The sequence below is a fragment of the Eriocheir sinensis genome, chromosome 8, assembly GCF_024679095.1.
Source record: "Eriocheir sinensis breed Jianghai 21 chromosome 8, ASM2467909v1, whole genome shotgun sequence".
Taxonomy (NCBI): Eukaryota; Metazoa; Arthropoda; class Malacostraca; order Decapoda; family Varunidae; genus Eriocheir; species Eriocheir sinensis.
Genome location: NC_066516.1, coordinates 23,826,912 through 23,854,673, shown reverse-complemented (window position 1 = coordinate 23,854,673; position 27,762 = coordinate 23,826,912). Strand labels below are relative to the sequence as shown.

The window sequence follows — 27,762 nt, the reverse complement described above, 5'->3', positions numbered from 1 at the left end:
TTCTTTCCTTCTCCATCTTCCTTTTTCTTCCTTGCTTCCTCCTCCTCTTTACCTTATTTCTCATTCCACCGACGTTTAAATTCAGTCAGCGATTCTTATCCTCGGTGTTGTTGTCTTGTGTTTGCTTTGTATCTCACCTTCATTCCTCTCTTTTTCTTTCCCTTTCCATCATCATCCTCCTTCCCTGCTTCCTCCTCCTCCTCCTCCTCCTCCTCCTCCTCCTCCTCCTCCTCCTCCTCCTCCTCCTCACCTATCTTCTCCTTCCTCCGACTTTAAAACCAGTCAGCAATAGTCATCCTCAGTCTGTTGTATTTTTTTTATGCTTAGCGGACGTGGAACAGACCATGCAGGGCCGAGTCGGAAGTCTATACAAAGGAGAACCATCGCGCTAGTCTCCGTGAAAAGAAATTCGAGATAAAGAGTAAAAAGACTCGATGTGAAGGAAGGGTATTTGTCCTGACTCTTCTTCCTCTTTAGAAACCCTGAGGTCATAAGGAGGAGGTGGAGGAGGAGGAAGGGTAGGAGAGATAGCAAGAAGAAAAGAGAAGAAGGAGGCCCAGTGAGAGAGATATTAAGAAGAAAAGAGAAGAGAAGAAGAAGGAAGAGAAGGAGAAGCAGGAATAGGAGAGAGAGTAAGAAGAGAGAAGAGAAATAGGAGGAGGAAAGAGAGAAAGAGGAGAGGAAAGGAGGAGGAGGAGGAGAAGCTGGAGTAGGAGAGAGGGCAAGAAGAAAAGGGAAGAGAAACAGGAGGAGAGGCAGCAGTAGGAGGAGGAGAGAGAGAGAGAGCAAGAGGAGAGAAAAGGAGGAGGAGGAGGAGGAGGAGGAGGAGGAGGATTGCCTGGGAGAGTTAGTATTGTTTCTCATGCCTGGCTGGGAATACACTATAGACAGTCAGTTACTTCTCTTTCCTCTGACGTGGAAGTGAGAGGAGGGATGGCGGGGGGGGTGGGGGGGAGGGGGAAGGGGTGATGCAGGATAGGAACCACAGCAATAAGGAAACAAATGCAAGAGAGCGCCAATATTCCGAAACGCTCTCCTTGCATGGCTGAAGATAAAGAACCAATCCTTTCTCTTCCCGGCAAAGGGGGATGATGGAGTACAGAGCCCTCACGAATATGACCACAATACCAAAATACCAACAAATACCAGATAGTGCCAGTGTTTCAAATCGGTCTCTGTGCCTTCACTTCTTAGACACACAAATTTGTTCCTTTCTCTTCCTGGTAAAGGGGGATGATGGAATACGGAGCCCTCACGAATATGACCACAATACCAAAATACCAACAAATACCAGATAGTGCCAGTGTTTCAAATCGGTCTCTGTGCCTTCACTTCTTGGACACACAAATTTATTTTCCTTGTAAGTGGAGATGATATCGAAGCTCCTCCCTCAAAAAGTTGTATTCCCTTCCCTCCCTCTCCTCCCCTTCCCGTCCTCTACTCCCCTGTCCTCCCCTTCCTCTTCCCTTACCTCCCTCTCTCCCTCCCCCAGTCCTCCTTTATTTTTATTTTTTATCTCACAAGTTATTCCATTTTCTCACACGCTCTCGGCTTTCACAACTATTTCCAAAGGCCAAAAAGTTTAGTCAAGTTCTCATGAGCGAGTGTTTTTTTTTCACGTTCATCGGTGCGAAAGCCTTGTCAAATTACCACAAGGCTCATGAGACTACCCATGGATTTACTAACACAACCTCCACCTGAGCTTTATCAAATGTAAGTTAAGTGTGTGGTTCCGAAATGTTTGTGAATATGGACCTTATAGACTCCTGGTGTTGGGAAGGGACGGGGAGGGGTGGGTGGGGGTGAAGGGAGGACGGGAGGGGAGGGGGTGCTGGGTCACGGCCGCGGCGGGATAAAGACGTGAAGTGCAGGCCAGGGAAGATTGACGGTGGGGGACAGTTACTCCACCGCTGACGAGGCCGCGGCACCCCCGACCCGCAGCCACCATCAATCATGTGAGTCTCCCTGCCCCCTCACCTTGCCCCCTGCCCTGCCCCGCCCCTCCCCCTCCCTTCCTCCACTTCCTTTTCGCCTCCCTCCCTCCCTCCCGCACGCTGCTCCCCGCTGCTCTGTTATCCTCTTCTCTTCCCTCCTCTTTTTTTTTTTTCGCTTCCTTTCCCTTTCCATAGCCCATTTTTCACTCCCTTTTTCCTTCCTTTCTCTAAATTTTATCCTTTTTTCTCTTCCTCCTCTACTTTGCACTTCCTTTATCGTCCCTCCTCCATCTTTTTCTCTCTTTTCCTTCTCTTTCATCTTTTACTCTATTTTCCTTCTCCTCCATTTATACTCCCTTTTCCTTCTCTCCTCCATTTTTACTCACTTTTTCCTTCTCTGGTTCATTTTCTACCTCCCTTTCCCGTCTATTCCTGCCCCTTCCTTCCCTGTTTTTCTTTTCATTCCCTCTTTCCTCCTCTACTTCCTTATTTTCACTTCTTCCTTAAAATCTTAATGTTGTGCTTCGTTATTTTCTCTCCTACCTTTCCCTTATCTCTCACTCCCCCCCCTCTCTCCCTATCTCTATCTCTCTATCTATCTATCTTTTTCTTTTCCTTCCGTTTCCCATTCCCTTCCTGCCAGCCCCTCCTCCTGCCGCCTCCCTTGCATCACGTGTCCTTCTATTTTTTCCCCCTCGTGCTGGTTCAATGCCATCACCTCTTATGTGCGTTGCCCCCTCTTTATTCCCCCCTACGCCCTCCCTCCGTTGAACACGATATCGGGTGACCTGGCGCCTTTAAAACTCCCCCATAGCGTTTAACAGGGGTCAGACAAGAGGGGCCTTAGCGAGGGTGTAGACCGGGACAAGTTAAGGGTATGGGTTAGGGGTAAGAGCGGGTAGTGGAGGTAAAGGGTCACTGCTTTAAATCTCGCTTAAAACATTATGTACAATTACTCATGCTCCCAGCCTCCCTAACGTAATCACTCCTCTCTCTCTCTCTCTCTCTCTCTCTCTCTCTCTCTCTCTCTCTCTCTCTCTCTCTCTCTCTCTCTCTCTCTCTCTCTCTCTCTCTCTCTCTCTCTCTCTCTCTCTCTCTCTCTCTCTCTCTCTCTCTCTCTCTCTCTCTCTCTCTCTCTCTCTCTCTCTCTCTCTCTCTCTCTCTCTCTCTCTCTCTCTCTCTCTCTCTCTCTCTCTCTCTCTCTCTCTCTCTCTCTCTCTTTATTTTTTTATTTAAACATGTTCAGTACATTAGTACATGGCAGTATATGGAAGATTTTCGTGTTGTGCGGCGTTGAATTACGACTCTCTGTGTTATGTCTTTCTGGGGGTCGTTCACTAGGGTTGAGCGAGTAAGCGTCCTTGTGGTGGGTGGCAAGGCGCAGGTGGTGGTAGTCACAGTGATTACGTGCTGGTTGCTAATCCTATCACCTCGGAACAGTCCCACCGTCCAGGGAAGTGGGTTACCGATGAGCATTTGCAAGGGTTCTGATGCCCCGGTAATGTACGTGTGTGTGAGGGGGGAGGGTTCTGTGTGTGTGTGTGTGTGTGTGTGTGTGTGTGTGTGTTTACCTAGTTGTATTACCTAATTGCAGTTTTACAGGGCCTGGGCTTACGCTCGTGTGGTCCCATCTCCGTATCTGTGTTTGTCCAACTTTTCCTTGTGTGTGTGTGTGTGTGTGTGTCTGTGTGTGTGTGTGTGTGTGTGTGTGTGTGTGTGTGTGTGTGTGACCACTTGAATAATGCCTCCCTTCTAACGTTTACCGATTACCGCTTACTCTTTTCATTTTTACTTCCATTTTGTATCCCTTTATAATACATTATAGTCTATTCATTTGGGCAAGGCCACTCACGGTAGCTTAGTCCCAGCGACTCCACTTCCCCCTTCTGGCTGGGTAGCTCCGAGCTGGATGATGTAACCTACTTGTAATGTTAAGTAGTCAACACAAAATGGTAAGAAGTAATAATAAAATGTTAAGTAGTCAACATAAAATGCATAATTAAATTAAATCACCTTGGGCAGTGCTTGAACAGAAATTAGCGGTTTGTGTTAGAAGTGCATTTTATGTTGACTACTTAACATGACAAGTAGGTTACATCATCCAGCTCGGAGCTACCCAGCCAGAAGAGGGAAGTGGAGTCGCTGGAACTAAGCTGCCGTGAGTGGCCTTGCCCAAATGAATAGACTATAGTATCATCAGACTCGTTACTATTAGCTCCCGTTTTTCTTTCCTTCCACATTTGTTTCCATTAATTCTACCGTAGCATCCTCTTTCACAACTTTTGCACTACTCTCTATCTCTCTCGCGTTAGTATAAACCTTCTCTTTTTCCTCCTCCCAATCCTCCTTCTCCTCTTTTTCCACTTCCTGATCCTCCTCCTCCTCTCCTTGTGGTAGTATAATTCTCCTATTTCTCCTCCCTATCCTCCTCCTCCTCTTTCTCTGTCTCTTTTGCACTGATGTCTCTCTCTGTCTCGCGTTAGTATAAACCTTCTTCTTTTTTTCCTCCTTCCAATTCTCCTATTTCTCCTCTTCCCGATCCTCCTCCTCCTCCTCCTCCTCCTTGTGGTAGTATAATTCTCCTATTTCTCCTCCCTATCCTCCTTCCCCTCTTTCTCCATCTGCTCCTTCATATCCTCCTCCTTGTGGTTCATTTCTGCCCCTAATGAAGACTCGAGGGGCCGCGTGTGTGCCCGGCAGCGGTTTGTCGTGGCCACACACAACCATACGATTAATCTTTCGGGCGTAGAGACTAGCGACCCGCCTCTGAGATTAGATTAGACCATTCATTTCTGCCGTCTGCTGTGTGGGAATTATGTTATTTTGTGGTGTGAGAGAGAGCGGCGTGTTGTTACGGGCATGTCATCTATTTATATTTTTTTGTGTGTAGCCTTAGTTATGTCTCCCTTACCAACCTATAAAAAAAACACACACAAAAAAACAGGGGGTGGGAGGAATGCTGACCTTGCTGACCTTGCCCTTTGTGTGTGTTTTTATGGTGTGGTGAAGCACTTGCACGTCATCACCCTGACAGACCGTGAAGCACCACCACCGGTCTGTCTGTCTGTCTCCCTGTCTCTCTGCCACCGCGTCGCTTACATACCAGGAGGTGTTTACAGAGTTTACGTCCCGCCTCCTCTTCAAGCTCATTCGCCCAACAGTTTAGTAAATTGTGTTGCGTTTCACCTCTGCTCTGCCCCGCGCTGCCATGCCAGTTCCAACGCCCCATATTCTCATACATGTCGAAGCTTACACACCCACATTTAATGACGTAGAGGTTGTAGGTACTTCCATGAGAAGTTTTATAAGCCTGGCGATAGTCTGACACGGCTTCTGCACCTTAAACGCGAAGAAACACAAGTGAGGACCCGACCAATCTTTGTAGCCTTTGGGATTTGTTGTTGTGAGGTCCGAAAGCGTGTGAGATTACGTGACTTTAACTCTGAAATAGGTGTTCGTTTAGGTCCTCGAGGTGCAAGGGGAAGGCCGAAGTGCAAGGCGTTTCAGAGGTTGCAAGAGAATTTATTAAGCTGTTTGGGGGCTTTTGTGTGTGTTTGGGTGAGAGAGAGAGAGAGAGAGAGAGAGCGAGAGAGAGAGAGAGAGAGAGAGAGAGAGAGTGTGACGGTCGTAAAACATCTCAATACGGACGATTTAATGGGTTAATCTCTCTCTCTCTCTCTCTCTCTCTCTCTCTCTCTCTCTCTCTCTCTCTCTCTCTCTCTCCAAAATAGCCCTAAACGTCATCTTCTTTCTCCCTTTCTTCAGTTCCTGCTTCTTTCCTTCCTTCCTTCCTTCGTCCCTTCTTTCCATCCCTCCTCCCTACCTCCCTCACTCCTCCCTTTCCCCCTGTGTCATTCTTCCTTCCTTCCTTCCTTCCTTCCTTTACGCGCTCTCTCCTTCGCCCATACTAGTTTCATCTTGTTTTCCTTTATAATGTTTCCGAATGTATTTTTTTTTTCTGATGTGTTTACGTCTCGCCCAACCGGCCATCTTTACTTTCTGGTCAATCTCTCTTAATTCCCTTTTACATGCCATCTCTTTCTTGTTTTCCTTAATTATGGTAATGTCAACTTTCGCGTTTTTATATAATTGAAGAAAAGTTTGTTTGTATATATGTACATACGTGTGTGTGTGTGTGTGTGTGTGTGTGTGTGTGTGTGTGTGTGTGTGTGTGTGTGTGTGTGTGAGTGTGTGTGTAAAGGTGAGGATGTACTGGCTTAAAGCAGCTCATTATTGACCCGTTCCTCTCCTTCCCGCAGAGTGGGCGCGGCCTGAGTCGTCTCAGCACGTCGTGTCCTTCGCTCAACGTGGACGGGGAGGAGATCGACGACGACGACTCTCCCACATGTAAGTCCCCCATTGGCGGCGGCCCCGTCCTCCCGGGGCCGTGCGCCGCCGGCAGCAGCGGCCACCACCACGCCCTCGCCCACCACCTGGCCAGGCGGGGCTCTGGCCGACTCTCCTCGCGTTCCGACGACGGGGAGACCACCAGCCCTAATACCCCCAACACCCCCAACACCCCCATCACCTCCAGCTCCCTGGACGAGCATCACCTGTGTCCCGACACCCCCAAGATCAGGGTCAACGACTCAACCCCAACAGGTACAGCGCAGTCGTCGTCCCTCATGTCCTCGCCCGGCACCCTCACCGCACCGTGTCCAGCGAGCAGCACGCAGCATGCCCCGTGCTGCTGCACCGCCATAGCCTAGTGCATCACGCCCCGACCCTGGCGACCCCAGCATGACCCTCAGTGTGTGTGTCACGTGTCCTCCACTCTGTGTTCTGCGGCAGCGTCATAATAAACCAGCTCCTCAGACGGGCCTCACCTGATGCACTAAATCACATTCACGACAAAGGGCAAAGGCCGCCCCGCGCCTCAAAGCAGCGCCGCCAGTGTCGTTGACGGCAAAGGTCACTGCCGCGGACGTGCTCTCACGGAGTGGTTTATCACGCCTTTTGTCGTTTTTGTCACGCAGGACCCACGTGCATGAACATAAGTTTTGATGTATTACATCTTGATTTTGCTTTATTTTTATTTCTGCATCCATGTAGGCCTACATCAATTTATTAGTATATGTTCATTCTCTTGAGTACAAACACAAGAGAAGCAAGACTCGGGTACCCCGTCCCGCCCTCGCACTTTGTCGTGCCCTTCATCCCTCCTTACCCAGGCTCCCTCCAGTCCCAACATTTTATCATATATCCTTTTCTCTCTCCCTCCTACGCTTCCAGAAGTCTCTTCAGTCAGGCTTACCGTAATTTGCAACTGTAGGTAATTATTCACTTCCCTTTTGTGTCCGACTGCCCCGTGCTATGGAACCTTACCCTTCCTCCCTTCACACACCCTTCCCTGTACTCATATCCTGTCCATTGTTTCTGCTCGGTACTCTCCTATTCGTCGCTGCTCCCTGTTGCTCCTCCTCCCACCCTGCTATGGAGCCTTACCTCGCCTGTGCAGTGTTTCGTCGACGCCCTTTATCTTACACTCCTCATTCACCAAGTCACTTCAGCTCACTCGTCACAATTTAACTCGTATCCCTCGCTCGCTGGTCTTCTCCAGATAAGCTTTCTAACCCTCGTCATTGCAGTCACTTACATTTTTCTTTCCTGTAACTCCAAAGCTTTCAAATTCACTGCAATCCTAGCGCTCAGAACCTTTCCAAACTCCCGTGACCATCCATAAATCGAGATCTGCTCTTGGCGCCTGCCTATCAGTGCTGTTAAGGTAGATGCCCTCCGCGTACTCCCTTAGCCTGCTATAGTTCCCGTATTTGCGCTGGTCCATCCCTGTGCCTGCTGTGTCGTGTTGTTAGCTGTCTCACGCTGTCCCTCATCCCTCATCAGCTCCCACTATCAAGGTTCACGTGGTTAGAAGCTCTTCGTTGGACCACATCCCTCGTCCCCATTTCCAGTAGCTCCCGCAGTCAAGGCCACATCAGAACATTCACGGGGTTTGATAATATAATCTTTTGACCACACCCCTTCTCCCCCTCAACTCCCACGGTCAAGGCCATTTCAAAATATTCACGTATCCTTACTCCCCCCCCTCCCCCCCCGCCCCCCTCAAAAAAAGTGTTCTCGATTTACCATTTCTCTTTCCTGGGGCGCCGCGAACCTTGAGTTTGGACGGAAATACACCATTTTTTTTTACGTATGTTGCACGTTTGCATATTGTTTTCGCGTGTTTTCTCTGTTCTTTGATGTATTTTCTCTTTTTTTTTCAATTAGCCTTTTTCCCCGTGGGCGGACAGCAGAGTTCATTACATACCTACACGGTTTGCTTTGCTTTGCGTGGCCTCCAGGAGACTGTGCACGCCCCTCTAGCCCCCGACGCCAAGCCTCCTACACACACACATACACATACATTCTTCCTGCTTCTTCCCACACGCACATGGACACAAATACACGCCAGGGAACTTCAACTACCCCCAAATTCTCTAATTGCCCAAAGTGAAGCATTTTTATCATCGCATCACTTGCTGTATTTCATTGACACTATAGTTTATTTTTGTTGTTCAGTGGTGGAGCTTCAAGCATGCGTCTTTACTTAGTTTTTTCTTTCTATATGTCAGTTTTAAGTATTTTGGTTTTCGTTTCGTATTTGTGTCTGCCTGTCTGTTTGTGTTTCTGTGTTTGTCTGTTTGTCTGTTTGTCTTGACTTTCTCTGCATAAATCTTTATATCTCTCGTCCGGCTGTCTGTTTCAGAATCTGGCAACTTTTTGTTAAGACTTAGAAAGCCAAGGGCAGTGTTTTGAGTGTGGTTTGCAGGGACAGCAACAAGGCCCTCGAGGCAGTAACGTGGCTTAGAGCCGCGGAGTGGAGAGCGAGGCGAGACTGTGTAAGGGGGATGCACATGTTCGATCAGTCCACTGTGGTTGATGTGTGAGAGAGAGAGAGAGAGAGAGAGAGAGAGAGAGAGAGAGAGAGAGAGATTCGAAGGGGGTAGTAAGAGGAATATTGTTTTGGCGCCCAGCCTGGCGTGGACGAGTGGATCCTCCACACGTCCAGGTGTGCTGCGTGATGCGAGTGACGGCCTCCATCACCGAAAATATTTTCATTAAACATCAAGGATGTGTGTGTGTGTGTGTGTGTGTGTGTGTGTGTGTGTGTGTGTGTGTGTGTGTGTGTGTGTGTGTGTGTGTGTGTGTGTGTTGCTCCCACTCCTGAGCGGTATTTGGGCTCGGAACAAAGCCAACCCTTCGGCCAGGCAGGCGCTGGGGAACGCTCCAAGCGTGGGGCTGCCGTGAGATGGCAGACAAGGACGCAGCTCGTCGCCTCACGGGGCCCTGCGTGTGTTCCAGACGCCCAGCTTTAAGCATTATAAGTCGCGCCTCCCTACCAACGCTGGGCACGGGTCAGGTGCCGCCGTCAGACGTATTTTAAGTCTGTGAGAAGCCTTATCAAGGCTAAAGGCAAGAGCCAGTCGCTGTGCCGCCCGCCAAGAGTCCAGACGTGACTCGTACTCAACGTGACTTTAGGGAACGGAATTTTGACGATGAAAGAATTATTAAATATATCGTGCCCAATGTGTCTCTGAGTAGACGTAGGTCAAAACACGAGCCACATAATTACCCTAACGTAAGGCACCACGTGGGTCAGGCGGTCATGGGCCCCAAAATGTAACCTTTAGATCATGGACGCGCTGGCCTTGGTCAAGCATAAAGCTACTGGTCACTGAGTTTCCAGAGTGACCGTGAGTGCCCGTGTGGGTGGCCCTCGGGAGGCATGTTGTGACTCCTGCAGGAATCGGTTAAGGTCCGTGGCGGGTACGTGCGTGGCGACTGATTGAAAGGTTGCTTGAGGCGTGAGGACGAGTGTGTGTGTGTGTGTGTGTGTGTGTGTGTGTGTGTGTGTGTGTGTGTGTGTGTGTGTCTGAGCGAGGCGACGCCGAGAGGCAAAAGGGACTATTTTCCAGGCCAGAAGTCCGTCGACCAGTCAGAAAATTGCACGCGAGTTCGGCACTGAGGACACGGCGGCGGCGCATCCAAGTGTCCCTCTCAATCACTCACATAGACTGCGCCCCCTTGCCCCCCTTCCCCCCCCACACAGCTCCCCTCAGTCTCTCACTCCCCTTCTATACACCCAGTACACCGATCTCTGCTCACACACAAAGAAAATCTCTCTCCCTTTCCCTGCTACTCCCTTTCTTTGTCCCTCTACTTTCCCCACTCCTTTTACCTCTTTTGCTTCTCCCTTTCCTCCCCCTTCCCTTCCTCTCTACTACCTTTCCTTCTCCACCTACTTTCCCTCACTCCCCTTACATCTCCTCCTTCTCCCTTTCCTTCCCAGTCTCTCCCTCTCTCTTTTCCCTTTCCTTCGCCATCTGCTTTCCCTACCTCACCCCTTACAGTTCCTCTTCCCTTTCCTCTCCATCCCCTCCCTCTATCTTTCCTCCTCCCCTCCCTCTATCTTTCCGTCTTTCCTCCCCTCTCCCCCTAATACCAAAATCAACTTACCCGATCACCTAATTTGAGAGCATCGTTGCCATTACTGAGGGACTCAATTTTGACAGCCAATCACAACCCTTCACGCCCAGCAGCCAATCAGAGCTCAGGAAAACGGGGATGGGGTAGTGACGACCGTTATCTGCGAGCGAGCGAGCGAGAGAGAGAGAGAGAGAGAGAGAGAGAGAGAGAGAGAGAGAGAGAGAGAGAGAGAGAGAGAGAGAGATCATTCATAAGCGCAAACGGACAGACACAGACAGATGATGGATGTTGCGCGCTCCCCATAACAATGAGTGCAAGCGGAGAAACACACACCCTCCTCCTCCTCCTCCTCCTCCTCCTCCTCCTCCTCCTCCTCCTCCTCCTCCTCCTCCTCCTCCTCCTCCTCCTCCTCCTCTTCCAGACTGTTAACATGACGTGCTCCTGTAATTAGCCCGGCACAATGATTAACCCGAAGATGCGCAAGGTGACGCCCCCGCAACTCACCCAAGCCTAGGGGGAGCGCGGCGTCGAGGCCCGGCAGGAGAGGGGGCCGAAGTGGAGGTGGTGGAGGAGAGGAGCATTAATGGCCTGTTCACCCCGGATGCGACGCTAAATACCCTACGAGTGGAGGGTGACAAGGCTTCCAGTTGCTCGTGTTAGTGTTGATGAGGGAGGAGGGAGGTGGCCGGGGTGGGTGCATGGGAAGGGGGCGTTGGAGCATTTCAAGCCCTTTCACTCATGATGCGATGCTAAACACCTCATGGATGGGGAATGATAAGGGTTCCAGTTGCTTGTGTCAGTATTGATGAGGTCTTTAACACCGGCTGCGATTTTTTTTTTTTTTTTTTACAACAAAGGAGACAGCTCAAGGGCACAAAAAAAGGAAAACAATAATAAAAAAAAAAAGCCCACTGCTCGCTGCTCCTAAAAATGCGATGCTTAGTACCTGATGAAAGTGACGTCGGCAACACACATGGACCCATATTCTCAAACTACCTCGGCTTTCGTGACCTTTTTAAAGATACAAAGAATATTAACCGGGTTTCTCTGAATGTTTTCCGCGTTTCTAGAGCAGAATACTTGTCACACTTCCATTAGGATCATGAGGTAACCCAGGAAACCGCCTACAACTTATAAGGCAGCCTTTTCAAGCAGATGTATTAAGGCAGTGGAGTGTTTGAGAGTGCGGGCCCTGGACATATTGCCGCCGTCTGTTTTTCTTGCCTTTTCTCAGGTAGTCCTACAAGGGTCTCTGGAAGGTCGGCTTTGGGAACTACTTGTCCTCATCAAAGACCTCATTAGTGTTGGGCTTTCTGCTATAATGAGTAACGGCGTCGGCTTCTCACACCCGGACAGCTTGCCTCCGTCTCGTATTTTCTTGGTTGTCCTCAAACCTCATTAGCGTGGGCTTTTTGTAATAATGGGTAACGTCATCGGCGACACAGCTACATAGTCACCGTCTCATGTTTTTCTTGGTTTTCCTAAAGTTTTCCTAAGATTGTCTTTAGGAGTCGGCTCTGGGAACTACATGTACTCACCAAAAACTTTATTAGTGTTGGGCTTTCTTTTATAATGAGTAGAGGTCAAAGGTGAAGCTCGTATAGACCGCTTTAGTGTAAATAGTCACTTGCTAGGCATCGCATGTGCCTCAGCTTCCAGTGTGAAATGGCCCACGCCCGCCGCTCGTCCCCCGGCGTCACACTTATTTTTATGTAATTGTTGGAGGAAGCTCGGGGCGGCACGCGGGCTGCCTCGGCATTACCAGATAAACCTGTCCCTCGTAACACTGCGTTGACGGTAATGGCGCTTAATTAGTGTGGGAGACCGGGATGCTGCGAGGTGTGGGACGCGGCGGATGGCGAAGCGGAAGCAGGAGGATAGGAGGGGGGGGGTAACACACACACACACACACACACACACACACACACACACACACACACACACACACACACACATCGGGAGAGAGGTGTTTGAGTGCACGGAAAATAAACAGCAGGAAACGCAATAGTTACTGAGAGGTTACTTCTACCACCACTACTACTACTACTACTACTACTGCTACGACCACCACTACTACCACTACTATACTCTCACTACCTCCCTACTTCTACCACTGTGTCTACTTGCATTATAAACCATAGCAGCTTTAGAGGTGGCAGAGTACCAAGAGCGTGGGGCTGCAGGCTACCGAAATAAAACAGTAACCGATGAAATATTTAGTGGCTCTGGGATGGCAGGTAAAGCGAGGTGATGCCAGGCTGGGCCGTGTTGACGTAGGGGAAGAAAGGAAGGAAAGAATGGTGGATAAAGGACGCAGGAATGGGGTATGGAAGGGAGCGGATGCAGAAAAAGGAGTGAAAAGAATGTATAATGGAAGGAGATAGAGTATAGAGGAGAAGTTATGTTTCAGAGAGAGAGAGAGAGAGAGAGAGAGAGAGAGAGTAAAAAGGCTCAAGAAAATGTTTAAGTGAAGGACGCTGGGAATGTTGTAGCGAACGAAGAAAAAGGTGAAGTACCGATGAATAAATAAGGAGGAAAGGGTTAGAGAAAGGGGCAGAGAAAGGTGGAGAGGTGGAAAGGGATGAAGAAGTGCATGGTTAAGAGAATGTAAAACTAAGACGGAATATGGAAGCGAGCGAAGAGTGGCAGGACTAATATATAATAGGGGAGAATAGAAAGCCAGAAAAGAGGATGCATAGTCAAGGAAGGGATGCGAGAAAGATGAAAGGAGGAAGTTACTGAATGAGATATAATAATGATAAGGTAAATTAGGAGTGGAGTGAGATGATAAATATATGATTGTGAAGGAGAGGCAGCCAGGAAAGAGGGTGCATGGAAAAGGAAGGGATGCAGAGAAAGATGAAAGGAGGAAGTAAATGAATGAGATATTAAATGATGAGAGAATGTGAGACGGAATATGGAAGCGAGCGAATAGGAGGATAAATATATAATGGGGAAGAATAGAAAGGCAGGAAAGGGGGTGCATGGAAAAGAAAGGGATGCAGAGAAAGATGAAAGAAGGAAGTTAATGAATGAGATATAAAATGAAAAGAGAATGTGAGACGGAATGGAAGTGAGCGAAGAGTGGGCGGATAAATATATAATTGTAATGTATGGAAAGATAGGAAATTAATAGATAATAAAGAAGAAAGGGATGCTAGGAATGAGAAAGATGAAAGAAGGAAGTAAATGAATGAGATATAAAATGAAATGATAATGCAAGACGGAATATAGAACGTAACGAAGAGTGGGCGGATGAACATATAACCGGAAAAGCAGGAAGGAGGGTACATACGAGTAAAGAGATCCCGAGAAAGATGAAAGGAAGAAGATAATTATAAAGAGGCTTCAGGACGGAATATTGGAGCGAACGGTGAACGGGAGGATAAATAGATAATCAGAACTGAGATGAAGGTAGGAGAGACGGTACATTGAGAAGAACGGGATGCTGCAAGAGATGAAAGGAGAAAAGTGACAATGAGAGAGACGAAGGGAAGAAGGGACGGAATATGGAAGAGAGCGGAGAGTGGGAGGATGAATGGATGATCAGAACGGAGGGAAGAGGGAAGGAAAGGAAGCTGAAAGGTCAAAGAAGGAAGAGACTGAAGAGGAAAATTGTTAAAGGAAAGATGAAAGCGATAAGGATGGGAACTGAAAGAGAAGTGAAGCAGAATTAAATTAAGTGAATTAATAAGAGGTTGTAGATGGCAGAGCTTAACTTTAGATAGACGGAGACATGAAAGTGAATGTAGAATAGTATGATTAAGGGAAGAAGGAACGAATAAGGAAGGAAGCCGAGAGTAGTGACCTGCAGAGTTAGATAAAATGAAGGAGAAAGAAGATCGAGTTTAAATGTAGAAAAGAAAGGAGAGAGAGGAAGAAAGAGTGGATGGCAAATCGATAAAGTCTTGCAGGGTTAGATAAAATAAAGAAAGAGGAGGTTAGAGTAATGTGTCGATGCATAGAAGAAAGGAGGAGGAAGAAAGGGAATAGCGAATCGAGGTAACGCGGGCCTTAAAAAAATGTTATTCTCAAAGTCCGAGGCGGCTCAAAAAATTCCTCCCGCCGCGACGTAAATATCACTGGCGACCACTCGTAAAATTTCTCCCGTCCGCGACCATTTTGCCGGCAGCGCTACGTGGCATCGTGATGAGGGAGAAGCTAATCCGTCTGGCCACGCTTCTAATATTGAATCTTTTATTTTTTTTTATTACTTTTTTTAATTAATCCATCTGGTCGTGTTTCCTGTACTGATTCGTTTCCTTTGTTCCTCTGGTCACGCTCCTCATACTGATATTTTTTCCTTTTTTTTCTTTTACTATTTTCTCTTATTTTTCTTTCCTACTTATTTATTTATTTGCGTTTCTTTTATTTTTTCCTCCTTTCTTACTTCCCTTCCCGCCTTCATATCCTGCGCATTTCTCTGTGTTTCCCTTTTCTTTTCCTTTTTTTTCTCATTTCTTGCCGTTTTCCCGCCCTCATTTCCTGCTCATTTCTTTTTACGTCCTTTTTCCTTGTCCTCCTCCTCCTCCTCCTCCTCCTGCTTCTTCTCCTGCTGATCACACCTTCACGTCACAGTTTTTTTCCTCTTTTTTTTTCGCCTTTCATCTTTCCGTCATCAATTACTGTATTTTGCTCTCATTTCGCTTTATTGCTGATTTTCTTTTTTCTTTCCTCCTTTCCTGCTCTTTCTTCATCAGTACATATTTTCTCTTCTTTGTATTTCTTGTTTCGTTCTCTTCTTTCTTTAAACTCATTATCGCCACGTCTTTCTTTACTTAATTCTTCCCTTCCTCCTCTTTCTTCATCAGTACATATCTTCTCTTCTTTTGCTTGTATTTCGTATGTTTCTTTCTCTTCTTTCTCTTAACTCATTATCACCATGTTTTTCTTTCCTTATTTCTTCCTTTCTTCCTCTTCTTACTCACCTACATTTCATATCGTATCTCTTCTTTTCCTTTGCACTTCCTCCTTTTCTTGCGTTATCTCGTTATCACTTCACGGTTTCATCTCCTTCATTCTTCTAAGTTCCCTCTTCTTCTTACTTTCCTTCTCATTATATATTATCAGCCTCGTATTTCCTCTCCTTCCTCTCCTCTCTCTCTTTATGTTTGCAATCCCTTTACGTTTTGCGATATCTATATTTTCACATTTTGTTTTAGTCTCCCCTCTTTACTTTTCAATCACCTTTAATTTTACTGTTCGGATTTTCGTTTTGTGAGTTTTTTTTTATCATTCTTCTTTCCTCTTTTTTCTTTCACTCCCATATTTAACTTTCTTTCTCGTCTTTTATTTTCATACTCCTTGTTCAATTTTTACTTCCATTGTTTTTTTTATATATATTTTCCTTTTTTTCTTTAGTATCCCTCTTTTATCTTCGCTTCGCTTACTCACTTGTTTAATTGTACTTCTTGTTTTGTTTTTTTATATTTTTCTTTTTTACCGTCCTCTCTTTTCGCTTCATTTTATATTTTCTTTACCCTCAATTTTTTCTCTTCCTCTCGCTAATACTAAACTTTTCATCGTGTTTATCTTTTCACGGGCTGTCTTTTCACTCCTCTCTATGATTTTTTAAGTCGATATCACTCCAATCTATATTTTATTGTGCATGTCCTATATTTGCATTGCCCTCGCGTCTTTCTTTCTATCTCTCCCTCTGTTTGCGGATGAGCCTTGCTGGGCCCGAGGAGGCTATACAGGCACCCTATATAGTGTAACATGGCCCATAGTCTGCTCCGGTTCATATATCTTTTAAGAGCTACCTGAAAACCGTCTGCTACTCGCTGCTCTCTGAAATTAAGGAGTAACCATAACAAAATCAGTGGAGAGAGAGAGAGAGAGAGAGAGAGAGAGAGAGAGAGAGAGAGAGAGAGATTTACATAGATTTACATGGTCTGGTTTCAGCTAATTGAAACTACAACAGAACAAATGGTCTAATGGTCAACAAGAGTATTTCTGCGTTAGTGAATGGTATTGTGGAGGAAATGACGGTCAAGTTTGTTTATAAATGAGTCAGTCGTGTTGCACAGAATCGCTGAAGGGGGGAGTTTATTCAATTCTCTTGCCACAACGTTGGTGAAGGAAAACTCGGTCTAGTCTGAATTATTTGGATATATCTCAGTCTTGTGCCAGTCTGTTTTGTTTGAGAGAGAGAGAGAGAGAGACGATATTATTATAGATCCGCTCGTTTCTTAGGCCCGTTTCATAATACTTCAACCTTGACCTGAAATGAGGGTAGAAAAAATATTAAAGAAAAAATAAGCCACATGTTGGTTTGTCAAAGGAAGGGACGGGCGGTCGGTGTCCCTGTGATGCGAGGCAAGTGGGTGGCGGGTGGCTGGCGGCTCCTGGACGAGTGCTCGCCGCCGGCCGCACATCGATTACCGAACGCGGAAAAATGACTTTGCTTACGGGTCAGACTCAGAGCTCGGGCTGACGCATGTGTGTGTGATTGATTTTCCGAGAATGTGTTATTTTAAGCCGCTGCCTCGAGGCGATCACTGTGCCTGTTCGCGAGGGCAGGGGAGGAGGAAGGCTGCGAGGGAGGAAGCAGAGAGAAGCGAGGTAGGAAGAGGGATTACACCTCAGCCTCAGCCGCCTCCATCCTTGTCATCGCAGCACTCAGCCTCGCCCGTTACCCTGTCGCTCGGTTCTGGGGGCAGCAGCAAGACTTTACCCTCACCCCGTGCCTGCTTGGAGTGGAGTTATGGAGGCAGGAGTGTGTGTTCAAGCAGCACCGTCCGCAAAATATAATCTCTTGCAATTTAATTCACGCCTGTCGTAAATTGCGTTGGGAGACATGGTGTATGTTTTGTGTTCACGCTAAGGTATCGAAATGTATACCCAGATATTGCGTGTATATATTCGGTATTGTGCTCCTGCCTCGTAGTTTAGTCTCCATTTTCTTCGCGCAATTCACCACAACCCTCAACCCTCCAAACAGACAAACACACGCCTACAGATACGCCAAGTTTTGCTACGGTTGTCCAGCACATGTCCAAGTTGAGCCCCACCCAGACACTTTAGAATAAATGCATAACACTTTTTCACGCAGGAACGTCTCGATTTTTTACGTTTTGCAACATATCCGTGACAACCTTTGATTATTTCCTTGTCGTTGTTTCTTCCTTTCTTCCTTCTTTTCTTCTTCCCTTGCTATTCAATTCCTTTTCTCTCCCTTACCTACCCTTTAAATATTAACCCACCAGTCTCTTCTCTTTTGCAATATATCCGTGACAACCTTTGATCTTTCCTTATTTCCTTGTCGTAGTTTCTTTCTTTCTTCCTTCTTTTCTTCTTCCCTTGATATTTAATTCCTTTTCTCTCCCTTAACAACTCTTTAAATATTAACCCACCAGTCCTTTCCCTCTCATTTCTCTTCTCTTTTGCAACATATCCGTGACAACCTTTGATCCGTCCTCATTTCCTTGTAGTTTCTTCCTTTCTTCCTTCTTTCCTTCTTCCCTTGCTATTCAATTCCTTTTCTCTCCCTTACCTTCCTTTAAATATTAACCCACCAGTCCTTTCCCTCTCATTTCTCTTCTCTCTAATCCTTGCATCCATCCGTCTTCCCGTTCGTCTGTTCCTTCCCTTCTTCCCTTCCTCCTCTCCGCATGCACTCACGTTAATATTCAGCTGAGTCTGGCCCAGGGACGGCACACGCTCCAACGCGGAATACACTTAACGAACTCCCAGGAATTCACAGCGAAGCGCGACGCCCGACAGATAGCGACAACAAAAATTACCTTTGTTTTCCTCGGAAGATTTTTTTTATTTTGTCCGCGAAAGTGAAAGGAGGAGGAGAAGGAGGAGGAGGAGAAAGAGGAAGAGGAGGTGGAAAACGAGAAAAATTAGAGAGTAATAGAAAAAAATGAAGAAAAAGAGGAAGAGGAAAAAATGGAAAGTTGGGAAAAGAGGAGGATTAAGAAGAGGAAGATGAGCAGGAGGGGAAGAAGGAAAAACAAGAAAATATTAGAAGGAAAAAAATTGGAAGAAATAAGGGAAGGAGGAAGACTAAGAAAAAGAGGATAAGGTGGAGGAGTCAAAAGAGGAAGATGATAAGGAAGAGGAGGAAAAAGAAGAAAAGGAAAAAGAAAAACATGAAAAATGGAGAAGAAGAGGAGGAGGAGGAGGAAAAAGAAGAAAAGGAAGAGGAAAAACATGAAAGATGGAGAAGAGGAGGAGGAGGAGGAGAAGGCAAAGCGAGGAAGAGGAGGAGGCAAAGGTTATTGAAAGACGGAAGAAAGATAGAAAATACTGAAAGGAACGTAACTGAAAGGAAGATGTAAGGAGCAAAAAAAAAAAAAAAAAATCTCATGACCATTTCCTTTTATCAGACGAGACGAGATGACGCGTTCAAGGCGGAAGGAGGAAGACAACGGACCAATGCGCTTCCTTAATCACCTTTTTCTTTTCCTTTTTTCTTTCATTTGTTCTTTCCGACTGTTTTTTTTTTTTTTTTTTTTTTTTTTGTCGAGGCGGATTTGATGAGGAAGGTGAAGATGAAAACAAGCGAAAGAGGCGATGCGCGCACACACACACACGCACACACACACACACACACACACACACACACACACACACGTACCGGACGCAGGAAAAATGTTGAAAAAAAGTTGTAGGAAAGAGAGAGAAAGGAAAAGGAGATAGGCGCTAAAAAATAAAAGGAAAAAAATGAAGATCCTAGATTCCGATGACGTGGAGGATCGAGAGGAAAGGAGGATGGAAGGAAGAAAAGAAAGATTGACGGCAAGAAGAAAAAGGATCGAGGATGAAAAAGATGGAAGGAAGAAAAAGTGGACGGTGGGAATGGAATGGCTTCTCTGACACATCACCGCCACCCTTCTGCTCTTCCCTTCCCCCCGACCAGAGGCTTAAGGAACAACCTGCTGCTGGGGGCGTGAAGGGGAGCCGAGGAGGAAGGAGGAGAGGCGTGACGTGGACTGAGTGGCATTGTGTGTGTGGTTGGCTGCTCACGGATTATTTTTTATTTCTTTGTTGTTTCATTTAGTTATAACTTCTTTTTTTTTTTGTTAATGCATGTATTATTATTATTATTATTATTATTATTATTATTATTATTATTATTATTATTATTATTATTATTATTATTATTATTATTATAGAAGTAGCAGTAGTAGTAGTAGTAGTAGTAGTAGTAGTAGTAGTAGTAGCGTCATTATTATCAGTACTAAAACTGTTGCTACTATTACTACAACTACTACTTTTATACTACTACTACTACTACTACTGCTACTACTATAATTTGTATCATATATTGAGTCCTGGTGAACGTAATCTCATTTCCTTTCTGAATTCCATGAATATTTACGCATGAATATTTCAGGTTTATTGAATGATATGTTTTATATATTTTGATTACTGTGATTTATTAGTGATTTCTTTTTAGAATTAAGTATTTCATTTTATGTTGTATTTCCCTTCAGTTCACAAAAATAGATATACTAAGTTTTTTCAATCCGTCTCATTGCTTTTCTTTATAATGGTTGATCGTATTCATAAGTTTCCATCTAAAAATTAAGTTTAATCATACTTTTAACTCATTCAGAAAAAGGAAACCATTATTTTTTTCAGTCCATTTATTTTTGTGACGCTTAAAATGGAAGAAAACGTGGAGGAGACATGACGATGGTTGAAATGGGGAGGTAATGGGAAGGGTGACGACATGGCATGAGAGGATGGGAAGGGAGAGGACCTGGCAAGGGTGGAAAAGAGAGAGAGACTTACCTGTGATGGGTCCGAGAGAGACATGACAGGGATGGGAAAGAAAGAGAGACATAGCAAGGCTGGGAAATGGGAAAACATGGCAGGGAATGGAAAGGAAGGAGACAGGGTAGGAATGGAAAAAGGAAAAGAGACATACCAGGGATGAGAAAGGGATAAGAGACGTGACAGGGATGAGAAAAGAAAAAAAAAAGATATTTGGCGAGGATGGAAAAGGTGGAAGAGGCGGGACAGGGATGGAAAAGGGGGAAGAGACAGAGCATTGATGGGAAAAGAGTGAAGAGACATAGCAAAGATAGGAAATGGGGAAGAGAAGCGAAGAGATATGGCAGTGATGAGAAGGGGGAAGAAACAGGGCAGGGATGGGAACGAAATGGGAGAAGGGGCAGGCAAGACAGAGATGGGATACACACTTGTTGCATTTCTAGTAAGGTTTGTTTGCCTCCCATCTCCCGTTCCCTGGTCAGAGCAAAGGAAGGGGTCGGAACAGGACGAGGCAAAATGCGTCTCACTTTTCAATTTAACTGCGCAAACAAGCCCCGCCCACCGCAAACCAACAACTAACAAAGACACGTAACCTTTCTCAGCATCCACCAATCACATGTATTCTTGAGTTGAGGAGGGGCGTGGCTTGCTTCTGAATCGGTCAATGATATGCAGCCAAAGGAATAAGGGGGAGGGGCTTATTGTCGGGGTTATTGTGAACGGAGTGTAATAGGCATGTGCTGTCCCGGCGCCCCCCTCCTCCCTTTCTCCCCCTTCCCTTCTTTTTCTCCCTCCCCTCCCGTCCCCCCCGTCCCCCCAGCTAGAAGGAGCAAGGACTCTCTGCCTCCCGAATCACCCCGTCGGTGCTATTGGCAAGTCGTAAATATTAGACCCGACACTGTGAAAGGCTTTTTTGCGCTCTCTCTCTCTCTCTCTCTCTCTCTCTCTCTCTCTCTCTCTCTCTCTCTCTCTCTCTCTCTCTCTCTCTCTCTCTCTCTCTCTCTCTCTCTCTCTCTCTCTCTCTCTCTCTCTCTCTCTCTCTCTCTCTCTCTCTCTCTCTCACACACACACACACACACACACACATTAACAAACAAACACACAGTAACACGCACCCAAATCATCGTTACTTGCATGAGGTTAGATGAGGAGAGGTGAGGAAGGAGGGGAGGGAAGGGTTGCAGTTAGGAGGTTTATAGGGTATGGAATAGAGGAGGAGGAGGAGGAGGAGGGTTGGGGTAGGCGTCAGGCAGGGCGGCCCAGTAATCCCTCCATTTACCCGTCGCCTGAAGTAATGGAACTCGCTGTCGGGAATGGCCTCGACCCTCCGACCGTGGCTGTGACGGACGGCGACTCGCAACGCTCTAAACCTCGCTTTCACGACTCTTCTATTTCACTCTACGTCAGGTCATGTCGAGTGGGTAAGGACAAGAATATAAGTTAAAGGTATCCATGTCTCTCAAGGGTAACTGCATACCTAATCAAATAAATGCCAAGTCTCTGTGCATTTGCTCTGGGCCCGTATTTTCAAGCATTTCAGGGTTTAGACACACACATTTGGTAAGGCTTTGATAGAGGGTGTGGGTATTTTCAAAGGTAGTTTTATGATTTTTATTTTTTTATTTTACAGAAAAGGAGACAGTTCAAGGGCGTGAAACAAAAGAAAACAATAATGAAAAAAAAGCTCGTTACTTACTGCTCCTGAATAGAGTACAGAGGAGTGGCCACAAAGAGAGGTCTAGTGATAGTTCAACAATGCATCTGCACCATGAACGTGAAAAGACTCATAGGGTCCGACTAATCTCCTTTGTGACCACGGGAAATAATTGTTGCAAAAGTCAAAAGCGTCAATGAAAACGGATCCTGGACCTCCCTCGCCGTGCGCCATATCCATTCAAGCTACAGATGATGAGAAAAGTCTTATTTGTGATGTCGTTTTTATTTCACCCGCTAATTGCTTTGTTGCTGGTGCGTCATGGACATACTGAGTGTTTATCCGATTTAAAGCTCACACGTTTAATGAGAGAATCTACGTAAATTTGTCTCCACGTTTTCACACGCTTGTTTTTTGCTTTTTTCACTCACCGAATAGTCTCAGCGAATACCTCTGAACTTCTGAGTGTATATCGAATGCTTACCCAATTTAAAGACCACACATTTAACAAGAAAAGTAAATATAAAATTGTCTCCTTGCCTTCCCACTCGCTTGTTTTTGTTTTTGTTTTTGTCTTTTTCACTCACCGAATAGTCTCAGCGAATACCTCTGAATGTCTGAGTGTATACTGAATGCTTACCCAATTTGAAGACCACGCAAAATTGTCTCCTTGCCTTCCTACTCGCTTATTGTTCAACCACCAAAAAGAGTCTCGCCGAGTAGGTAAGGTAATGCAGGTTAAGGAAGGGAGGGTGAACCTTAGCAGGCCAGACGGAAGGAAGGAAGGGGCAAGGTAGGACAGGAAAAAAAAAGAGGAGAGGCGGGGCCCTACCTCCGAACGCCGATGCCTAGATACCAGCACGTCCTCGCACGTCCGTCGTTCAGCCGAGCCGTGTCTGCTTTAAGGCTCATGAAGACCTTGGCCATTACCGCGTTACGACCGTTCGACGTAAATCTTCGTACATCCCCTGATCTTCCGTCTTCCTCCGTGTGTCTGTCTGTGTGTCTCTCTCTCTCTCTCTCTCTCTCTCTCTCTCTCTCTCTCTCTCTCTCTCTCTCTCTCGTAAATCATTCATTAAAAAGTTTCTCCTGTTGTCCCTAAGAAACAAATACAAAAAAAAATAATGGGGTGGAACGGAGGCGTCATCATAAGCTGTGTGTGTGTGTGTGTGAGAGAGAGAGAGAGAGAGAGAGAGAGAGAGAGAGAGAGAGAGAGAGAGAGAGAGAGAGAGAGAGATTGTTTTTTTATTTTATTTTGTTGCTTTGACACGAGGATTTAGGAGACTGCAACAGCCAAACAGTCCTGTCATCACGCGTGGGAAGGATGATTGAGAGAGAGATTCCCTTGTGTTAAAAATGTCCTATTAATATACACTCATAAAAAAATCAATGGAGGGCGAAACGTGTATCGATCAAGTACCATTTTAGAACATTTTTTCATGATTTGTGTTTTCATTTGTTTGACGACCCAGGAGAACGACAAGAAAAAAGTAAAAATAAGATATGCTTGTGTTATATTTTTGTTAATATTTACAAAAAAAATTATTAGGTGAAAATTATCGATAACGTACCAATGTGAGAATATTTTTTTAATGTTTTCTGCTTCCCATTTTTTTTACAACCGCGGAGACAACGAGAAAAGAGAAAAAAATTGATACGCCCGTGTTACATTTTCCTATTAATATACACTCAAAAAAATTACAGGACTAAAAACATGTCGATTCTGTACCTATCCGAGACCTTTTTTCGCGTTTTTTATCCCCTTTTTTTTTACAACTTCGGAGACAACAAGAAAAAAAATGGAAAAATGAGATACGCCCGTGTTACATTTTCCTGTTAATTAATATACACTCAAAAAAAATAAAGGACTTAAAACATGTCGATTAAGTACCTATCTGAGACCTTTTTTCACGTATTTTATCCCCCCTTCCTTTTTTTACAACCGCGGAGAGCAACAAGAAAAGGGAGAAATAACCAACAGTCAAAATTCTCTATTCACTCTACCCCCTCCAAAAAAAATCATGGAGAAAGACTTAACAAAATGCCCAGACTTAAGTGACCAACCGAGACATATCCCGCGGTTTTGTTCTCATTTTCTTTTATCTCCCATCTTTACGACGCGCGGAGGACGGCGATAAAGAGGGTGATGATGATGGCGGCGGTGGGGCGGGAAAGTGGAGGCCGTAAGGGAGGGGAAGACTGCCCTTGATACCGTGAATAATAGGCGCGTTGATCCCTGGAAAGAGAGAGGTAAAAGGGCGGGCGGGATCACGAGTGGCGAAGAACGGGTGAGTGTGTCCAGGTGCGAGCGAGTGTGTGGAGGCGGTGGTGCTCTTTGTTCTTTACCTGAGGAAGAGTGGAGGCGGCGGAAGAGCAGGTGTTTTGGCAGGGAGGCGAAATAGGCCGTGAAAGAGTGAAAGGTTTTGTGTGCTTAGGTAAAGGGTTAGTGTGTGGGAGGTGAATGTGTTGGTGGGGGGGGTTGTTTATGTGTTTGTGAGTCGGGGGTGGGTGGGTTGTGTGTGTGTGTGTGTGTGTGTGTGTGTGTGTGTGTGTTTGCTTTCGTTCGTTTTTTTACTGATTCAGGATTTCCATTTTCTCTTTCCTCCTCGATTTCCTCCTCCTCCTCCTCCTCCTCCTCCCTCCTCTTCCTCCTCCGCGGGTCATTTGTTTTCATAAAAGTCTCCCTTAGTCCAAAAGAAGTTAGCCATTCATTAAATTTGGGACGAGGAAAACACGCGCGTGCAGACCAACAAACAAACAGACAGACAGACAGACAAAAAGATAGCGGGGGACAGGAAGGCGGAGGCGAGGTGCATTATCTTTTTACGAGTGAGGACTTTTAAACATTATCTTTTCTGCCGTTATCTATCTTCTTTTTATCTCTGACCGTGATCTTTCGTCCTTTCCACTTTTTAGTATAACCATTTTTACCAATTATCTTTTCATACATTTTTTTACCGTTAGCTTTTATCTCCTTTCATTTTTTCCCATCATCATTTTTGCCATTATTATCTCTCCATTATCTTTTTTTTGTCATAATTTTTACTATTATTTCTTTTCATTATCTTTTCGCTATGTAGTATTTTTTATTTTTACCATTACGTGTTGTCCATGGAGCGAACAAAGAGAAAAAAAGAATCAGAGAGAGAGAGAGAGAGAGAGAGAGAGAGAGAGAGAGAGAGAGAGAGAGAGAGAGAGAGAGAGAGAGAGAGAGAGAGAGAGAGAGAGAGAGAGAGAGAGAGAGAGAGAGAGAGAGAATTCCAGCCATGTAAAAAAGGAAATCAAAACACATATTCTTTGATTGAAGGGGAAACTTAAATTCATGAGTGCGATGTGTTTATTTTTTTCATGTTTTGCCAAGAACTGAGAAGGGAGGAAGGGAGGGAGGGAGGGAGGGAGGGAGGCTAGGGTGACGATGTTGTTGTTATTGTTATGGTGGTGGTGATGTTGACGTGGTAAGGGTGATGGTGCAAGACGACCGCTGGCTGGGATTAACATCTTTATTGCTTCCATGTTTGATTTACGACGCGCGAACATTTTCTTTCTCCTTTTCTTCGCAAGTCATATGTCACGGGGGACGGCGTGGGGGCGGGGAGGTGACGGGAGTAGGAGAGAGGTAGGGCGGGTAAGGCAGAGTGGTAGTGAGGGTGGTGGTGAGAGGGGGGAGAGAGCGAAAGGGTTGAGCTTTACTGGTGAAGTTGACGAGGTAGGAGGGTGGACAGGTAAGGGAGAGGTGTGGTGGTGAGGAGGAGGGAGAGAGGGCGAAAGGGTTGAGGTGACGGGGTAGGAAGGAGGGCAGGTAAGGGGGATGTATGGTGGTGAGAGAAGGAGGGAGAGAGAGCGAATAAGTTGAGATTTGGCGGTGAAGGTGACAGGGGTAGGTATGAGAGCAGGTAAGGTACAGGATAGTGATGGAGGTAACGGTTGTGGTGAGAGAAGGGAGGGCGAAAGGATTGAAGTTTGATAGTAGAGGTAGTGATCAGATGAGAGAGAGAGAGAGAGAGAGAGAGAGAGAGGTGATAAGATAAGATGATAAGGTAGAGGCGTGGTGGTGAGAGAAGGGAGAGAGGGCGAAAATGTTGAAGCGTAGCGGTGGAGTTAATAATCAGATGAGAGAAAGAGAGAATATATATGTGGAATTGAAGGCGGTGAGATGATGGAATTAAGCGGTAACGGTATTGAGGATAAGATGAGAAAACGGTGATTGGGATGATGATAGAGATGATGATGGTGGTAGTGGTAGTAATGACAGAGTTTAAAAATTGAAAGGAAACGACAGTGGTATTGATTGCAGTAGTAGAAGAAGGTTGATGATGGCGAAGAGGGTGAGATGAGAAAATGGTGATTGTGATGGTGATGGAGGTGGTGGTGATGGTAGTGGTGGTGGTAGCGGGCGCGTTCAAAGGAGAGGATGAAGAGTATGAGTGAGGATTGAATGGTCGGAAAGATAATACGAGGAAGAAAAAAGAATGAATGATGTGATAGAGATGATAATGATAAGATAGGGGGATGAGAGAGAGAGAGAGAGAGAGAGAGAGAAATAGTGTTCCCGGTAGCGAGGCAGTCATCCGCGGGCACTGTTTGGGGACCCTCACGAAGGAAAGGGAGCAAGTAGGGCCTCCGAGCCTTAATGAAATACAAAGAGTACCTCTCTCTCTCTCTCTCTCTCTCTCTCTCTCTCACACACACACACACACACACACACACACACACACACAGCTTTTTTTTTTTTTGCGTGCAGTCATTAAAATAATTTATGATCCCTTTGTAGAGAGCTCAGCGACTGACCTGAATTCTATGAAAAAAAAAAAGAACAAAAAAAGCGAGTCAATTTAATCGTATTGGCTCGGCATTCACATTTAACCGTTGTATGATTAATATGACGCAGCGGAATAAAGAATGAAGGAACGAAAGCGTAATTCACATCACGATATTTATGCATAGAGAGAAAAGAAGGCACAGAATCGGGTAATAGACTGATTTGACCTCGCCACCTTCCTCCCTCCTACCCCCCCTATAACCTGCCCTTCCCCCCTCCTCCCTCCTCCTTCCCATCCTACCCACCTCCTCCCTTCCATCCTACCCCATCCTCCCTTCGATTCTACCCTCCCTTCTCCCTTCCATCCTACCCCCTCCCCCTTCCATCCTACCCCCCATTCTCCCTTCCATCCTACCCCCCTCCTCCCTTCCATCCTACCCCCCTTCCTCCCTTCAATTCTACCCCCCTTCCTCCCTTCCATCCTAACCCCCTCCTCCCTTCCATCCTCTCCTTCCTCCTCCTCCTCCCTTCTCCTTTTCCCTCCTCCTCCTCCTCCTCCTCCTCCTCCTCCTCCTCCTCCTCCTCCTCCTCCTCCTCCTCCTCCCCCCTTCCCCTACTATTATTATTCTGATGACAAGCTTTCATTCCGCTGTTCTGATAGGATGAACGGCCCAAGCGTCACACAGGAACGGGGGACCTCCAAAGTTGATGCAATGTAGCGTAGATGGCAGCACTTACCTACTTTTGTACGCACCTCTATCTAACTAACGGGGAGCATACTAGCATACTCACTCAACGCCGCAACCCCTGACGCCCCCCCCTTGAGCAAGCCTCCATTCAGCTACCCTTTCTATTCCCTCTGCCTGGAATTTAACCGCCCTCTACATATAAGCCTCTTCAACAGTCCCTCATAAGGTCATCCATTCAGTAACCACCAACATGTACAGAGATGAACGATTGATCTCTCTCGTTTGCAATGGTCGAAGGTGATGGTGATGATGGTGATGGTGATGATTTTACGGGGCATGCGATTTTACTCTTTCTCTGGTTTTCACGAGATTTGGTTTATTTTGTAGCGGTTTTTATGTCATAGGTACACACACACACACACACAAACTACGAGCAAACGGCTGTAGCTTATTCGTGAAGGGTTGGCCTATTGAACGTGCTGAGAGAGAGAGAGAGAGAGAGAGAGAGAGAGAGAGAGAGAGAGAGAGAGAGAGAGAGAGAGAGAGAGAGAGAGAGAGAGAGAGAGAGAG

The 27,762-nt window shown here is 46.0% G+C and overlaps 1 protein-coding gene across 10 annotated transcripts in view; it reads left to right on the top strand.

The window, feature by feature from the left end:
* The window catches only part of LOC126995731 (A-kinase anchor protein 13-like), a 198,806-nt gene that overhangs the window by 78,127 nt on the left and 92,917 nt on the right, over window positions 1–27,762 (top strand). For 7 of the 10 annotated variants that reach the window (XM_050855573.1, XM_050855572.1, XM_050855574.1 and 4 more), the window contains exon 2: window positions 6,194–6,536. In XM_050855573.1, coding sequence (XP_050711530.1) covers window positions 6,194–6,536 — 343 coding nt within the window. The remainder of the gene's footprint in view (window positions 1–6,193; window positions 6,537–27,762) is intronic. The other 3 variants (XM_050855579.1, XM_050855578.1, XM_050855577.1) reach the window with 1 other exon arrangement.